At 44.3% G+C, this 18,718-nt stretch overlaps 1 protein-coding gene across 2 annotated transcripts in view; it reads left to right on the plus strand.

The window, feature by feature from the left end:
* The first annotated feature begins 9,168 nt into the window (after window positions 1-9,168).
* Window positions 9,169-18,718, plus strand: part of ABL2 (ABL proto-oncogene 2, non-receptor tyrosine kinase) — a 44,334-nt gene continuing 34,784 nt past the window's right edge. For both annotated transcript variants that reach the window (XM_032696362.1, XM_032696364.1), the window contains exon 1: window positions 9,169-9,497. In XM_032696362.1, the coding sequence (XP_032552253.1) occupies window positions 9,320-9,497 (178 nt within the window). In that variant the 5' untranslated portion in view covers window positions 9,169-9,319. The remainder of the gene's footprint in view (window positions 9,498-18,718) is intronic.

The following is an 18,718-nucleotide window of genomic DNA, read 5'->3' on the forward strand; positions in this document are numbered from 1 at the left end:
GCTTGCTGCAGTTGATCTGCCTTGGGCTGAGTTGATGTGGTTACAAAAACATCTTTGTGCTCAGCACTATTCCGTTGTTGGCCTAGTGCCTTGAGGCTTACATGCTTTGGAAATATGGATGAGGAGATGAAAACTTGAGCTTGTTTAAAGAATTTAAATCTGAAGATGGCAGGCCCAGGAGAGGGATTCTGAGTTCAGGCATGTAGGTCATGCAAGAGAGGTCTTGTCTTCACCAGCAAGTTAATATGAAATATAGTAAAAGTGTTCCTGTTAGTTCAACCCTTGCCCACACAAAAAAATCCCTCATTGCATAAAGTGGCTGAAGAAACATAAATTGACAAAGCAACCAGAGAACAAGGCAAACCTTGAGTGAATTCACTTCATCCTTTACCACTGCTCTTTCTCTACAGTAGTGACCCACGTTAGGGACCACCATCAAAACATCCAGCAGTGCTCACTCCTCACAGTTTTTCCACTTGAACTTTCCTCAGTGGCTGCTGACTCCTTGCTTCCTAATTGTGAGCTTATTCCCCAAGATACAAAAGGCTTCCGGTGCCTACAACACCAACCACCCACCTTCTGTGCAGAAGTCTTGGGTTTACTATTTTGAAACTGTGTCTAACAAGACCTCATTTTCCTGTTGCCTACTGATCAGACACCAAGTTATGGGAGAATCTCTGGCATGATGCTACTGTAGTCTGTGATTTTCGGAGGAAGGATCCAGGCTGAAAGCTTCCTGGTGACATTCCAAGTAAGCTGTCATGAGAAGAGAATCCAACACCCAAGACCTCAGTGCTGAGGGAAAATCAGAGGGTTTCATCTACTCAGAGGAAAAGTGTAGAACTATAAATGCTAACTCAGTAACTCCCCAGGAATGAGCATGTGCCATGCTGAGACTGAATGCATCATTAGCAAATCCCTGAGGCCGGATCTCTATTTCAGACTGCGCGGTATAACAGCTCCAGGGAACATACAACCAGAGGATGCTGATAATTTCACAGTTTCTGCTTCCCTGCGAGGCAAAAAATAGAAGTGCTCTGAAGCTCTTTCCCAGGAGCACAGAAGTAACGTTTTCCAGGGCCATCGAAAGCAGAGGAAGATAGGTGTGTTCTCTGCAATCTGGGAGAAAGGGAAGCAGAACAATCTGCTAAAGGAGGCTCATGGCTGATCAGCAAGCTGTGTGGACTGAAGCTGTGGAACTGGTCCCTTGCAGAAGAGATGCTGGGGAGAGAAGGCTCAGGTAGATGGAAATCTCAGAAGCCCATACAATCCACAGAGGATTCACAGACACCATATCAGTGTCTCCCCTCGCAGCACAAATTAATAATTCTCCTTGTGTGTCTGCCCTTTATCACAGGCAACCCATGGGAAAAACTTGCAGGACAGATGACTCAAGGTAATTTTGTAGTGTGACTGCATCCTCAGAGGGAGCAGACAAAAAGGGAAAGGCAGACAGCCAGGCGGTCTCTCACACACTGAGGTCAAATTCCCCTTTCTGTCAGTCCCGGCTACAGGAAAGTTGAGGACGAGGGAGAGGTACCAGACACGCTCCCGTGTCTGCTGGCAGAGAGGCACCAGGCAGACAAACACACGCTCGTGTGAGCACAGCCATGTAATCTCTGCTATCAGTAAGACCATGCCCGGGTTTCACTCCTAAATGTCTCAACTTCTCTGCATAGCTCGGATTGCACAGTACATGCCTCGGCTGTGTGAGATGTGCTGCTGGCTCTGGGGAGGAATTATTTCAGGTTGGCTGCAGCTGGGAGCGTGTAGCATGACTTCAGGCCTCAGTAGATGCACACTTGACAAGTTTTCTGCACAAACATGAAGGGAAGAATGGTTTTCTTAACAAAACAAGGCTTATACAGTTGTCCTACGTGTATGTGGAAGGGAGTGTCTCTCTGTCTGCCCCAGCTGTCTTTCACCTCCCAGTAACTTTTGAACCTGCTGGCCAATGTAATACAACTCAGATGGAGAGACAGAGGTTCAAGAAACATTCAGTTCCAATGGGTTTTGTGAAAAATTCAGCTTTCTTAGAGGACAGTCTTAATTAATGCCCTGAATGGAAGAATCCTGCACATGAACTCAACTTCTATTGGAATAAGAATTTAAGCTGGCAGCGATTGCATCTAGTCCAGTCTCCTGCTCAAAGCACAGCCAGCTTCAAAGTCAGAGGAAGCTGCTCAGGGCCTCAATTTGAAACCTCCAAGGTGTCAGGAATCCACTCTGGACCTCAGCTTCACAAAACAAACATATAGAGCACAACTCGTGTGGCTCTGCCGATCAGGGAATTAATTTTCCTCTCTTTTAAAGAAGATTTAGAAGTGGCAGCCAGCGGTAAAACCTGCAACAATCCCCACACCAGGCAGTCCCTAGGGCTCTGCTTATGTTAAATACATTTAACCAGCAGCCAGTTACTTTATTTTGGCATTCTGTGGCAGTTAATGATTCCAAGTACAAAGGTCAGACTCAGAGACACAAGGCTTTGTGTATCCCATTGTTTGATTTACCAGAAGCTACAAGGGAAGGAGCACTGCTCTGTGTGAGTGGGAACTACAAGCTACACATCCAGCCTGACAGGCTAATGAGAACAAGTCATTCATTAACAGCAGACTTGCTGCTAGGCAAACACACACAGCTGGTATGGGAGAAGAATTTGGATGTGAAATGAGACAGTGTAGCTGTTTTTTTCATAAGACATTTCCTATTTCAGCAAGTTTACAGTCTAAATAAAGACCACACAGAACACATTAAGAGCCTGATCAGAGGAAGATTTGGGCTTATGCCTTTTCTGAAAGGTTTGGTAATGAGCAGAGAGGCAGAATTTGCAAAGAGAACAGAAATATTTGCGTGTTTAACAGAAGGAGCAAGTTTTAAATATAAGTGAGATTTGATTACAAATGTATATGCTGCTCTCTTGGGTACCAGTCTATTCTGTGCACATACACATATTTACAGTCACAGAAACATCTTACAAAACCCTGGTGCTTTCTCTTGCTTCAATTGCACAATTACATTTTTCTTCAGAGCAGTTTCACACTTCTGAGCATTTTTTAATGGAATAACATTAAAGTTGGAAGCTGAAAAGCATGGCTATTTAATAACTGTGTGAGGAAGGAACACACTGTCATTTGAAAGATAAAGTAAGCACTTACAATTCTTGCAAAATCAAATAAAAATCCTGCCAAGGAAGAATCTATCTGGACACTGTGGAACGGAACAATAACAATATTTTAGACCAAACTCTGACTCCTAAAGTGATTTAATTATTTAGGAATATTACACAGAGCATGACACCATTCATGGCCAGGGCACAAGTGGTCCAGAGCAAGGCTGGATCCCTGCCATCCTAAACTTACAACACAGAGCACCAATCCTGCAAGAAGTTGTATCCTCAGGCTTCCTTACAAGATCAAAGACTACATTCAGAAGTGTGTACAGCTCAAAACAATACCAGGAGTGCAGTCACAGAGGGATTCATTATTGTAACAAGGGCACCTTCAGAAGATGTGGTTTTCACTATGATTTAGAAAAGGGAAATGAAGGTGCTGGACGAGGTAGAGGGGAAGGAGGTATAAGGGGAGACTAGCAGATGAAGCAAAGAGCATGGAGAGGAAGCACTGCTGATTCCAGAGTCCTAATGGTCTTTTCCTACCTAAATGACTCTATGGTTCTAACTCTATCTTATTTTAGCTGCACATCTTAGAAAAACAAGAGAAGGGTATTTTTTTTTCTGACTAATGTAACCTTTATTTAGTTTTAGACTATCATGGTGGTTATGTTAATTCAAACGCAGCACAGTCATCATCAGAGAAATCTAAGATGGGACAAGGCTGCTCTCAGAGGCACTGATGGAGGTACAGTTTTGTGCTCTGAGGCATTTGCTCTCACTTAACTAAATGTCAGCTCTCTGGATACAAACCTCTCAGGGAGAAGAAACAGAAAACACAGGAAGAAAAGCTTCCATCTGCAAACTGAGAGAACCCTCTCATAATCCAATGAGCTACTAAGATTTCAAATTAGGAATCAAAAAATTAGGCTCCTAAAGATAAATTAAGGCAATCCTGGAACTCTGGTGGCAAAACAGTCCTATTGACCCACCTGCAGCTGAATGCCTAAAAGCCTGAATCATCACCAGCGCTGTCGAGGGACCTCACATTACCTCAGCAAATGTACTTTATCAGTGATCATTGTGCAAGCTTAGTACTAATTTGCAATTCCCAGCAGATGCAGAGACTTGTCATCATTTTTGTTTGGTAGAGGCAACATTTTCCACAGAAAAAGGCAAACAAACAACATTCTTAATGTTCTTATTAGCATACCCTTCTACAGCCTTTAGTGCCTGGAACAGATGCTTGGGAAGGGTGGTGCAGCTGTAGTACTTAGAGAAATATATTGGACTGGAAAAAAATTCCTGAAGAAGTCCCATAATGTCCTTATTGCACCTCTGGCTTTCCTGTGATGGAGGCTGTGAAAGGAGATGGGTTATACCAGGATGGGTACAGCTCCTGCAAAACCTCAGCACAGTCCACGTGCTGCTGTTGGCACTTGATAGACACACAAGGCCCAGCCCCACAGTTGTGATCCGTGAGGGTGCTTAGTTACACAGCATATCTAACCCAAAACACAGGGCCAAATAAGAGGAGAATAGGGATGCCTGAGATGCTGTAGTGAGCTGGCTGTCTCTACACACAGACACACTCATCTTTTCCACTACAACACTGCGTGTCCAGGCCCTTTCCTCCCTCCACATGGAGCCCTCTGTGGTTGGCATCGAGGTTTAGACCAGTGGCAGTGTCAGAAGAGTGGTTTGGATGAGGAAAGTGCTGAAGCAGCAGCAAAGACAGAACAAAAGCTTGGCTGCCTGGAGGAGAGGGACGAGTTGGGTGGTGGGATGCAACATTTGTGGGAGTGTGTGTGTGTAGAGTTTTAATTTTATCTATGGTGGAAGAAAGAACAGTTATTGACAGAGGAAACTTCATCTCTCAAGGCTGCTCAAGAACCCTCCTGTGCTGTTGGGCAAAATCTGTTACTTCCTCAGAGCACTTTTATCTTCACAGACTCTCACTGAACGGGCATGAGGGTACCCCAAGCTATCCTGCATGCACTGTACACAAATTCTAATTTAAATCATAGTCATGATTTGAAATAACTTTTAAGACAACACTGAAACAGCACCTATTGTGCCATGACAGATCTGAGCAGACGGGACATTTTAAGAGCTGTCAGTCAGAGATGAAAGAGTGAGCTCCTGTACATGTTACACCAAGGAATGACATCCGCCTTTGACACGGCTCAGCACTTACAAGCTTTCACCACTTATTGCAGAGCAACTAACCTTGTGTCAGGAAGCCTTTATCAGACTTTTAAATCTTTCTTTTTCATTTCAAAGCCTTTCCCCAAAAGCCCTGCGTGGCTGCACCCCAGAAACCTGGTGGCTGCCTGGTGTCAGGCAGGTGCAGCCTGGGGTGTTAGAGGGACACAGAGCAGCAGTGCCCTGGGCCGTGTCTTGGACAGTGCCCATTGCCTTTGCAGACATCCCAGGGGAACTACAGCTGTCCTGAGCTCCACAGCTTGTTCTAGCCCTGCAATTAAAGCATAAAAATCCTGACATGCTATGCACAGGTATCCCTGACTCCTGAGAACCCTCCAAAGGCCTCTTAACAAATACTGTAACTAATACATCCCTGGCCTAAATACCAGCCAAAGGTTTAATACAAATCTGTTTCTCTGTGGAGCTTTGATACACAGAAGGTATATGAGCTGGAAGAAGAGCAATGATTACTCCTAGAATTAATTTTCAAGCCACCAGCAGCACACTGCTAGCTATTTTCTCCTAAGTTACAAACAAGAACTGCCCAATTGACTCAACGCTGTGGCTCAGGAGTCTCCAGTTTATCCACAGGCTCCTTCTGGAACAGAAGCCATACTTCAGGCAGATGACAGCAGCATTCTCATGACACATAGTGCTGAGCACGTAAGACTGCTCAGCCAGCATTTTCTGACTGTGATTTTTGGAGCACACTGTGGATGGGGAGCAAATGCACTGTCAGTGCTTATAAGAAGCATCAAGAAATGGATATACCATTAATATTTAAAGTCAGTTTAGAGCTGTTTCTAGAAATAACACATTTCTTGTCAGGCACATGACTGTAACCTCAGTGCTGCCTTTGTTCCTTGGTCCTTTTTATCCCTTACTTGAACAGCTCATGAATGGCAGATTAACTGGAAGCCCAAAATCTCCAGCACAGTAACTTACTGATGCCTTATTAACTCACAGTGCCAGACCTCTTCAGAAGAAATTACCTTTGAGAAACAGCCTATTCCTGATGCTTACTGAGGCTGGTAACATCACAGCTGATAATAATAGGTAGCATTGGTGCAGACTTTACCTCTTGTCTTTGCATGGTTAACCATGACACTGTGCAGTAACTTCCTAGCTCCTGCTGTAACGACAAGGAACACGTGGCTCAGTGTCATCGGTGACTCAGCAGCACAGAGACATTTTCAGTCTGGGGATTTCTTGTTTCTATCCCCACTGCTGTTCTAGCAGGGGTTCTACAAAGAGCAGTCACCAACCAGGGCATCCCCTGTTTATAGGACACCAGGGGACCAAGTGGAGCCCAGTCTGAGGGTCTGGCTTGTTTAGCACTGAACCAGCAATGGCTGGGGCACTGGCTTTGAAGCTTTTTTTACAGGGTACAGCATAGTCTTAAAATACTATTATAAATGACAAAACCCCCACGCTGCAGCCCTCTTCTCCCTGCAACAGGCCTTCTCAGAAAGCCCCTGCCTGACCCCACCCCCAGGAAAGATGGTTCTGTGTGTCAGACAGGTTCCCTGCAGTCGGGCATTAACGTAACCCTCAGCGAGCTGCTTTATGTGCACAAGCTGGGAGAGAGAAAGAGGGATTTCATGAGATCTGAGGAATAAGAGCAGTGTTTAAATCCAATTCTCCTTGGTGCACTTACATATAACAGTCTCTTGACACTGGCATCTTCTTTTAAAATGCTAATGGCCTTCCTCTGGATAGTTCTTCACGAGCAAGTAAAAGGCATTAGGAAAGAAAAATAGTATTTCTGTTGATTTTTAACGAGTGGTTCTATCCTACGTGGCAACTGCAAATGGCATGAGGGAGTTCTGTGTTTGTTGTCTCTACAGTCTCCAGAGAACATATATTTTGTTTACAAGGCAAACGATTTATAAATGCCAAACCCTGCAAATTCTGGCTGGAACGAGACCAGGAAATATCTCCACTGCAGAGTTTACCCACGGGCCAGTTCTGCCCGGGACTGTCCATTCTGCAGGAACACCCTCTCCTCACATCCACATAACCGTGCCTGTACAAGGTCCCAGACTTGGCAACACCCCAGATGGTCCCAGCACTATTTTAAGAACTGTTTTATTTTGTGTTGTTAGCAAGTCTGTCTGTAATTTCTGATCTCCCCAACTTTCTTAGTCCATTAATTTAGTGAGTTAAGGCATTCCAGCCTGTGTCAGAGAACACACCAGCCCAATGGGATGAGCCCCCCCTAATTTAGGCAGAATTATTATTGCAGCAGGGTGCAGTCTGAGTACATGCAACAGTATGGATGGCACCTCATGATTCTGGGAAGGTAGAACATGACCTTAGAATTCCTGTCACTGAAAGCTGACTTTCACAGAGCAATGAGAGGAATGTCTCCTCACCTTCCCACCCCAGGATGGCCACACAGAGGTTGGAAGCCGGATGGATACAAGTGTTACCAAGCCAATTTGTCACTGTCACATCAGTTCTCAGTGGTGAAGGCATCCAAGGGGAGCAGCATTGTGGCTCATCCAGGATGAAGCAACGTTGCCAAGGCATTGCTAAAATGGTTGCTAGCATGGAGAGTGAAATATTTCCAAGTGCCCAGGTCCTCTAAACTGTGACAAGCACCATTATCTTTTGGGATGAAACCTCCTCCCTTCTCCTTTGGAGTGCCTTATGCTGCTGATATTACAGAAGCTGAAAGAAGACAGTTCACTAATTAGTTACAGAATTGAGTGTATGTTCAACCATCCAATGACAATACCCTGCTGCCAACCACACCTGGCCTCCAACATATGAGGTTACTCACGCAGCAGTGCCTTCCTCCTCCTCCATGCAGGTCCCTGTGGAAGCCCAACGAATCAACCTGGGGTCTGGTGACCCATGGAGATCACAGAATCACAGGATTAGTTATGCTGGAAAAGACCTCTGAGATATCAAGTCCAACCTATGACCAAACATCGCCATGTCAACTAGACCATGGCACTCAGTGCCACATCCAGTCTTTGCTTGAACACCTCCAGGGATGGTGACTCCACCACTTCCCTGGTCATCTTGTTCCAATGTCTAATCACCCTTCCTGTGAAGAAATTCCTCCTAACGTCCAACCTCAACCTCCCCTGGCACAGCTTAAGACCATGTCCTCTTGGCCCATCGCTTTTTACCTGGGAGAAGAGACCAACCCCCCCACTTGGCTACAACAACCTCCTTGCACATGGCCCTGGACAGACCCACCACTGCTCCCTCCTGGGAGCACATGGCCCTGACTTCACCACTCACACCTGCTCGGGTTGGTAGGTGAACCAGCCTGGCTGTATCCTATAGGGAGAGCATCTTCTTTGGGCTGGGGCAGCCTCAGGGCCATGGCCACTGCCTTAGCCTGACAGAGTTCAAGAAACCCTTGGACAGCGCTCTCAGGCTCAGGGTGGGATTCTGTCCTGTTCAGGGGCAAGAGTTGGATTCAGCGATCCTGATGGGTCCCTCCCAACTCAGTGCATTCTATAAGTAAGAACTTCTTTCCATTGAAAGTGGCAGAGCCCCGGAACAGGCTGTCCAGGGAGGGCATGGAGTCTCTCCTTCTGGAGACGTTCCAAACCCACCTGGACGCGTCCCTGTGTCACCTGTTCTAGGTGACCCTGCCTTGCCTCTCCGGAGATCTCTTCCAACCCTTACAGTTCTGGGATTCCGGGATTCTGTGTGCCGCGGCGGGGCGGGCTGGGCTGGGCTGGGCTGGGCTGGGCTGGGCTGGGGGGGTGCGGCCACCCTCCCTCGCTCCTTCCTTCCCTCCCTCTTTCCCTCTCTCCCTCCCTCCCTCCCTCCCTGGGCGGACCGGAGGCGGCCGCGGGAGCCGCTCCGTCCGCGCTCCGCCGGCGCTCTGTGGTTTAAGATGGCGGCGGGGGCTGCGGGGGCGAGCCCGTGAAGCCCCAGCGCGGAGCTCCGCGGGAGCCGCCGGGTCCGGCCGCGGGAGCAGCGGGACGCGCCTGCCGGGCCGGGAGCGGCGGGAGCGGCGGGATGTGAGCGCGGCCCGCCATGGGGCAGCAGGTGGGCCGCGTCGGGGAGCCGGGCGCGGGGATCCAGCACCAGCCGCCGCCGCAGCAGCAGCAGCCGCGGGGACCGCGGGGGAGCAGCTCGGCCAGGCCCGCGGGCCGCCGGCGGGAGGCGGCCGGGCGCTCCGCAGAGGGAGGATTCAATGTCTTCACCCAGCACGGTGAGCGGCCGGCGCGGAGGGAGAGGGGCGCGATCGGCCTCGCTCCCCTCCCTCTTTTGTTGCCGTGGGTTTACTGGCGGAGGGGAGGGGCGGGCGGGGGGAGCGGGGAACACACGGCCCGGGGGGATGCTCGCCCCGGCCGCCGCGTCCCGGAGGATGCTCGACCCCGGAGGAGCTTTATCCCCCCGGAGCTCGGGATCGGCCACAGCGGGAGCGAGGTGGCTCTGCCGGGGATCGGGACTCGCGGTGTTCGGTCGCTGTCACCGCGGCGGTTCCGAGCTCTGGTTTTGTTTACAAAGGTAAAGGTAACATGTGCTTTGTCTTCTTGTCTGTTTGCTGAGGCGTTTTGCGACTTGCCCTTCTAGATCTGCGAGTCTCTATATAGCTCCTGGCAGAGCAAACAATTTCGTTTTGTCTGGGGTGTTATAGCTGCCATCTGATTCTCAGTTGAAGTTTTTGCCTGTCCGCCTCTATTCTTATTGCTGTAAACCCGTACAGGAAATGTTTAATGTAACACGATTCGTTTCTGTAACCTCTTAGCAGGATCCTGCAACTTCAAATCCCACTTTGCAACCACGTTTTTTTTATTATACCTATTTGTGCATTATGTTAAGATGTTGCCAAGTTTTGGAAGGTATGATCAACTGAACCCTGTCTGCCTTGACAAGCACGTTGAGAATAGATGTGCGGATGCACCTCTAATCCTAAAGACCTGAGTCAGCTCTGGAGAGCTTGGCTGGCTTGGCTTTAGGTGGAGAGGGATGTCAGTGTTTATAAAGAAAGGCTGCTCCTGACAGTACATGTTTTCTTTTGCTTAATACAGTGAGAGTAGGCAAAAAGATTAAGGAACATGCAACCAGCAGTCTAACAGTAAATATCATCTGCTGGGACTGCTGACATGTAAGTACCTATCACAACAAGAACACAGCACTGAATCTGGTTCCTAAAAATCTCAGCGTTATCACAGCTTTGGAGTTCAGGGAGCACTATCAGCTTTAGAACCAAAACAGAACGTGCTGGCTGAATGCCTGACCTACTATTACTACAGTTAAAACTAAGAGTTGTTGTTTTATTACATCTTTCAACCTTAGTGTCACCAACTTCACGTTTTACTCTGCCATCTTTGTATTTTTGTACATTAAGAGGTACTTTGGCAAAAACATTCATGTGATAGACCAATGCTACACAATCACAATGTCAGGAGATCTCAGAAGTTATGCACATATCCCACTTCTTCCAGTGGGGTAAGTCTGGCTGTAGCAGCAGAGCAGAATTGCTGTAGAGACTGCTAAGTGCACTCCTACTCGTGTCAAACTGTCTGTCCGTGTTTTGGTACCAAGATGACTCTTTAGTTCCTGCTCTCACAAGGCAAGGACAGAAAGGACATTTGTGGGAAGTACAGTACAGCGTGTGGGGATGTGTAGTGACTTCAGAATACACAGTTGACACTGACTCAAGCACTTCTTTTCATTTCTTGCTGCGTGTTTTGGTAGTGATTTAGTTCAGCATCCTGAACAAATCCTTCCAGCTCCTCCCTCCACCCTACTAAATTTTTAAGTTAGAAGGTAGGGAGCATTATTGACATGCAGTGGCAGGGAAATGGAGAGGAAAAGGTTTCTTAAGCATGCATGCAGATCAAGTCAAGTTATGTGCCCTGCCAGCCCTTCTGCTCTGTCTTGCATAGAACTAGAAGCAAGAATGAGCCTGGAAAGCCAACACACTCTGAATAAAACTGTTCAGTGCCATGTAAAAAGAACACTGCTCGGTGATAACAGTGATGGTATCTTTTAAAATAATTTCTCTACTATTTATATTGCTTAGGTTATCTGCCTCAGCCGTAAGATAATGGATACAATTTAGGTTTTTGTTGCTTCTGTTATTGTCTATGCAGACTGTAAAGGAAGGTGCGTCAAAAATAAGATACAGTGTTTTATTCTGTTAGGTTATGTAAAAGGGGCGGGGTTTTTTGGCAGTCCAGGTTTTGAGAATTTCAAGGCAGGCTCCAAACTCTTATTCCATCTTGGTGAATGCCTCAGCTATTGTAAATTGTTCCCTGATTCCACGCACATTTTACTAGGAATGAGTAAACAACTCAGTATTGATAATCTGTACTAAATGCCAGCCAGAGGTGGGTTTTTAAACTATTTTACCTATTTAAATGCTTGTCTTGGGCAATAACTGAAGATATATGTTCCTGAATCTGTAGTTCACTTCCTTTGTCAGAGAAACTGTTTTCTGTGATCCTGACTCTCCTTGTCCGAGGGAATTGCTCTCAACTTGTATTCTTATTTTTCATTTAATGACCTTGCTGCCCTATTTTATTCAACCTGGCTTTCTTTATGTGAGTTATACACTTCTGCTGCTGAGATGCTGTGGTTGCTGGTGATGTTATTTGATCCAGATTCCTCTTTTTTAGTAATTTGTTTCTGAACCTGACCTCCCATCCTGTCTCTAGGACATGTATTCAGAGTGTATGAAAAGGGATGGCAAAAGCACAGGGTTCTGGGTTAGCACTCTTGTACCAGTGACTAAACCAGCCAGTCACAGGATGAGCCTGGATTGTCTCCCTTCCTTGGCTTTCCTTCTCATGGATGTGAGGAAGACAACCTGTTGACTGTGTGAGACCCTTGCAGGTATAAATCCCTGCCTCAGCTCATGTTGGCACATTTCAGACTACACTGTGCCAGGAGCAAACCGTGCTAAGTACTCTTGCCAGAGTTCATTTTGAAGGGTTGCTTCTTCTGGGTTGTTTATGAAAAGGATGGAGATAAACAATGTTTTCAGCCTCAGACCCATTTTGCTACAGGATTTTGAAGAACACCTCATATCAAATAAATAAAGTGTAAAACCCCTTACCTTAAGCTACTGGAAACCTGTGACAAGCATTTGTACCCAACTAATTTGAAGTGTAGATATCCTTGAAAAATTGAGAGGTTGAGTTGAGCCAGCTTGTCCCGAGCTCTGCTCTGTTACAGTTGTTTAGCAGAAGCTCTACAGGAGAAGCACTACAGGCACTCCCTACTTCAGGATGTATTTTTTTGGAGGAAGCAAGGAATTTGAAGATGTTTTCTGTTTTATGGAAAGAACAAAGGGATCTGTATTGTGGCAAGCCACTGTTCCCTCATGAGAACAGACACCTTCACCGCTGGGGCTTTGAGCTCACCCTGGTATTGAATTCTGTGAACACTGCTATGAAATCGAGCAGAGAAGTCCTAAGCAAGCTGATACACCCCTGTCATCCATTAGCTGTGGAGCAGAATTCTCCAGGATGCAAAAAGATAATCATGGATTTTGCAGTCTTCTGCAATTAGCCCTTCAAACACCCCTTAGCAAGTATTCCTGACACCTAGTCTGTGACTTAAAGCGGGCAATGGATCATCAAGCTTGTTGGTTGCTATTAATGTAGTAGAAAGGAAGAGTGTAAACAGAAGGATTATTCACCACTAGTGTTCCCATGTACTCTCTGTCAGAATTCAGTTTTACCACAGGCACAGCAACTCCAGAGAGAAAAGCTGCAGTGAACACTAGGATCAAATTCTTACAGATCAGTGCAACCAGAAGAGACAAGAAGTACTTGGTGCCATTATAAGATGAGTTTGCCTTCCCTTCCAGAGAAGGAACAGGGGAGAAAAGAGGGAAGTAGGTTATCTCCTTATCCCTTTCAGTAGTTTGTTTGAGGAAAGGGCTACAAGCAACAACAACCAACAACTTCCAAGTTGCATGGGCTCTACTTGGCTCCTCGTACGACCTTTGAAGAGTGACACGCTCTTAATTTGCTTTCAGAAGAGCACTGATAACGCCCTACTGTACCAAGATACTCTTAGGAATGGTGTTAGCATGCTTTTCATCTCTGAAAAGACTTGCTGAGTGTTGTAGAGCACATACTGCAGGAAAATCAGATTATTTAAATCCTGGCAGGGAAGTCTTTCCAATACCTGTTTGCAATACTGCTACTGTTGCCTTGGTGATATATTTTGGGGTAGTGGAAGGCTCTGCCACACTTGAGCTTTTGATCCAGCAGGCGCAGGACATTTGTTCCCTGTTTTGTTTTCTAGAGGAGGAGTTTAGCAACCTTTTACTATGTACATCAAGGTCAGGCAAGATAAGCCTATACTTTTAAAAATAAAATTATCATTAAAGCTCCCCTAAGGCAGTCGGAGTGCTATGCCACATGATAAAAACATTCTAAAATAGGAAGAAGCATAAATAACACTGTCCCTTTGAAATTCAGTGAAACTGAAGGGCTGGATGCAGGAAAATGGAAAGAAGGAGAGAAAATAGGGTCAGTTTAACAACTGCACTTTGTGGGCTGCCTAAAATGTTCTTTATTTTTCATCCCAGTGAAATGCAGCAAGCTCAGGCCAGAACTACTTGCCCGCAGACTTTCCTGTCAGTAAATGCCCTGTGCAGATGGAATATAATCACTGTATTCAGTGCCTGACTTTTTGTACTGTAAATCAGAAATCTAGTGGGATCATAATGTATAAATAACTTTTAACTAATTATATGGGGAATAAAGGAGAGTTCAGCTGAGCGTCTAGAGGAACATCTCTTGTAGAACATGAAATTATAGACGTGTTCTCTGTTGCATCATTCTCCATGATATCCAAATTATTCCTGCAGATTCAGTTGCATTCAATGTTGATTTTTATACCTCGTGTTAAGCTGAGATTTTCACTTACTGTATTTTGCAAATGAGAGGCCTCTACCAACTCAACGGAAGGGACAATATAATACAAACTACTGATCTAATTCCTGCTATGTATTTATTCCCTATGTACTTTGCACATAGACAGGGAACACAGTCTAAAGAAGGTAAGACCAAAATGAAGTTACTTCAAAATGTTTAAGTCAGAACCGACTTAAAAATCAAATTTCAAAGCCCAGACAGATCTCCAGCTTCTCAGTTCTCCCCGTGTAGCAGATGGTGTAGTACAAGTTGTTCTAGCAATATTTCACAAACTTGCTATTGCTTGCAAGAGCAATGTTTTGCAAAAAAAAAAAAAATTGTGGGATTTTTTTTGGAAATAAGGACATGGCCAAGCGAACAAATCGGTGGGAAGTGAACGTGTAAGCTCTTGGACACACAAGCAAATTGTTACAAGTGGCTTAAATCATCTTTTTTTAACCTAGCAGCTCACAGGATTAGAGTTGGGAGGCAGTTGGACTATCTTCTGGAGATGCTCTAGCAGGGGTGGCTTCAGCCATATTTCATGGCTGGTGCTAATTACAGATTCTGGGACAGCAAGCTTGAAATCGTGTTTTCTCCTGTGTTCAGGAGAAGTGACCTGTTCTGTGACCCTCTTCAGCATATGTCATGTGTGTTTCTTAAAGCAGGCCAGTCCTCGCTGAAGTCAACCCCTACTTTTTTGTTTTATGGCTAAACCTTGACAATCGCTACTGTGATTTATTGTAGCCTGTTTTTCTTAGTTGTCATAGCTTAATGTTTCCAAAATACTTACTATCCGTAAACTATCTTGTAAATACTGCTGACAGCTGACTAATTCACACTCATAAGAAACTGTGTCAAAATCCAGCTAATATAAGCCAAGAGACAGCAGTTTGCACTTACTCCAGTAGGGATGTGTGTGGAAGTTATTACAAGCAATACAGTTGGATTTTGTCTAGTGACGTGCTGAGCTTATTTTCATCTGGTTGTATTTCAGAAAGCCAAGGATGGATGACTACAGACCAAAGCCTCACCTCCATTCTAACTGTTTCAGAGTCTGATATCCCAAATCCCTGCTTGCCAAACCATTAGGAGTGCTTTCACCAGCATGTAATTACGAGTGATGCAAAGCTTGCACTGCAAATGGCCCCTGGACTGGCTTTGCAGGTGAATCTGCAGTGTAGGCTTAGAGTTCTCTCCTTAACAGCAATCAGAAAAGTATTTACTGACAAATAAATATTTCTCCTAGTTGTTTGGACCCCCAGCAGCACCTTCAGCACAGCAGGAAAGGAACAAAAGCTTGCACTGAGTGGAGTAACATAACACCGTTGACTTGCTGGGTCTGAAGTCATGTGTAAAGTTCTCTCACCATTACTGCATCATCCCTCACATTTCTCTGGTTTTGTGGTTATGAAATACTTTATTTTAAAGGCTGATCTTGGTATTACCCATAGAGATTATTCTCCCCAGAATAAGTGACACTTACAAAACCATTGAGGCTTCCTGTTGGTAACACTGTAAACCACAACAACAAAGCTTAGTTATATTACCCATATCTGCTTAGGAAGTTGCATGTGCTTTGTGGGCTCTCCATAAAGACATGTGCATCTCCCAGAGCAATTGCTTGTCTGCAGCTGGGTATAAATTAACTTTTTAATAGGTGGCTTTCAGTATCAGCTAAATCAGCCCAGGCATTCTGAAAAACAGCCCAAAAATAACTGCCTTTTTTTGAGAGGGAGACAAAGACTTCACTAAAAATCAAATTGGTTTTATTTCAATCTTCTAGTGCTCTTTAAAGGCCAGTTAAACATACTTCTTTTAAGACTGAACTTTTTCAAGAAATTCCTTTCCTCTTCTCCTGTCCTTCCCACCCAAACATTGTCTTTAGGATCTTAACATTACTCTGATATTTCTATTAAAAATAACTATTAATAAACTTAGAGCTTCGATTATGTTAATTTGAAAGTTTTCTGTGACAATGGTGATATGACAATTGGGATTACAATAATGTAAGAAAAGGAACACTCATTTTTCTATAGGACAGTTCTGCATCCCTCATCCTTTAATTTGATAATGCTGCTGGATTGGATTTTGGTTTTGTTATTATTTAATACCAAAGTGAAACTGTAGTAGTTTCTTCTTATTAGAAGTATACACGGCAAAGACATAGGAAGCATCTCCTGCTGCTTTTGGGTCAAATTAGGAATCAAATTAGAGTTCAGGAGGATATGAACATTCTGGATCTGTGACCCTGTGCACCTCCCAGTCTATTTCTCCTTCCTTTCTCCCACGATAATCCCAACAACAAAGCATCAAGTATGTCTTGGCTGTTCCTATTTGTCATCATCTGAACTAAGATCACCATGGCTAATTTTGAAACAGGTGTAAGGCTTGCTTGTGGTTGAAAGAAATCATGTGAGTATTGGCTAAATGATATTAATATTATACATATTGGAGCATTTGGCATCGATCAGGAAGTATTCCTGGTTTTCAGATTCTCTGTTCAATTAGACTCATAATTTGTGGAGGAGTTGGCTGCAGAGAGCAGTGGGCCTCACTAAACACACCAAAACGTACAGGAATTGCAAAGTGGAGAAACATTTCCCCATCTGTGCACACTCCAACATGGCCCAGGGTAGAAGCTTGTTCAGATATTGTCATATCCAAGTAGATTAGTATTACCTCCTACATTAACCCTAAATATCAGGGGTCTAAAAGGTGTTTACAGAGCACAGATCTGTCTTCTAGACAAAGCCCCAAAATATTTGTCCCTTCTAATTTTGTAGCCCCTGGATTGTGAAGATAACCCTTCAAACCCAAGCTGGAGTGTAAATCCATATGATGAGGCCTTCCTTAGCTTACAGGGTCAGCTCAGTGTCTCAAGATTATGTCCAAGCCTTTGCTGCTCAGAGTTGGTTTTGGTAACCAGCAGTGTCAGGGAGTTAACAAGACTGTTCAGTTTTACTGCTGCTATTCAGAAACCCGTGGGAGGCTGCACGACTGATGAGAATATCAATTTTGTGCTGCTGCTGCTCAGGAAAGCCAAGAGCAGAAGCAGAGAGAAGATACAGCTACACTAGTATTCCTGAAATTTACTTAATAATAGAAGAAAGCTGGAAAAAATTATTTAAATTAGCCTTGAAGGAGCTTTATAAGAAATAGTTTTAAAGTGTTGTTTCCCATCCAGCAACCGAATATGTCAAAACTGGTCAATTAATGAAACTATAGTGACTGTTTAGCAACAAAATAAAGTCTGTTTATGCAAACTTTTAAAAATTGATACAAGTTATGTCATCTAGGAAGAAGGAAATGGGCTCTTCTAAGAAATCTGAATAACCTTGAAGATGTTTTGAAATAGTGACATAGCTTCCTTCCTCCATTTAGTCACTTAGAACAGCAGAACTCAAGGTTATACTGGCCTGAGCTGTTTTGCATAAACATGGACTTACTCATTCCTTGTGTTTAATGTAGTTTTTCCTTAGAAGACAGGTTTGAGTATTAATACTTTTTCTATGTCCACCACTCCCTTCAGTAGAACTGAAAGATAAATAGTATCCTTTTACTGAGAGCCAATTTGTGGTTCCTCTTCTCTTGTAAATTAAGTTTTTTCATCTATAAACTGGCAAATAAAAATATTCAGTCTAATAGTTGGCAGCTCCCGGGCTCAGATTTAAAGTGCTTAAGTTAAAATAGTAAATTCTTAAAGCTTGAACTGTAAATCGCTGAGTGTCCTACATGTGCTGTTTGGAATATTGTTATTAATAAGTCAAGTCTTATATTGAGCCTATGTTTCAAAAGTTCTCTTACAGTGGCAACTTGATCAAAGTATAAAGACTGGGGTATAGGTGACACCTTGAACAGATGCCCTGAAAATGGTTTCTTTGAGTGATCTCACTCAATTCTGGTGTGTTTTCAAACCTGCTTTTTCACTGACTTGGATTGGCATTGATAAGCTACAAAGGGCTTTATAATTTGTGGCAGTAACATGTATAAACAGTGAGAGCCAGCTCTCTGCAAGCCCCAGAGGATTCCTGGGCTTTCTCCTGAGTGGGGTTTTGTCATCTCTTTTTTGAGGCAGGGAGATGGGAACAGCTTGGGGAGGGATGAACAGAGCTTGTGTAATCAATACCGATGTGAAACCTGTGCTCTGGCCTAATTACCCAGTGAAGCACAACACAATACTTTTTCACTAGTCATCAATTGTGTACTTGTTATTTGGGATTGTATTTGTTGGTTTTACATAATTTTCATTTGCATCGGTTGTGTTTTTTTTTTTTTTAATCCCAAGAGTAAACAGAGAAATCAGAGGTACTTTGAGATTAAAAAGGCTTTATCTACAGAAGATTCTTAGCATAAATAGGAAAACAGTATATAATGTCTTGCAGTGCTAGTGTTTTGAGTTATATTTAGCATTTTTTTTTTTTAATTCAGGATCTTAAAAAACCCTGTGCATATGAAAAGTTGCAACACAGCTATGAGCTGATTTTTCATGTTAGAAGAAACTGGGATCTATTTTTTTAACTAATCTAATAAATTTGAGTCTGATATAAAC

The sequence above is a fragment of the Chiroxiphia lanceolata genome, chromosome 9, assembly GCF_009829145.1.
Source record: "Chiroxiphia lanceolata isolate bChiLan1 chromosome 9, bChiLan1.pri, whole genome shotgun sequence".
In the NCBI taxonomy this organism is placed as follows: Eukaryota; Metazoa; Chordata; class Aves; order Passeriformes; family Pipridae; genus Chiroxiphia; species Chiroxiphia lanceolata.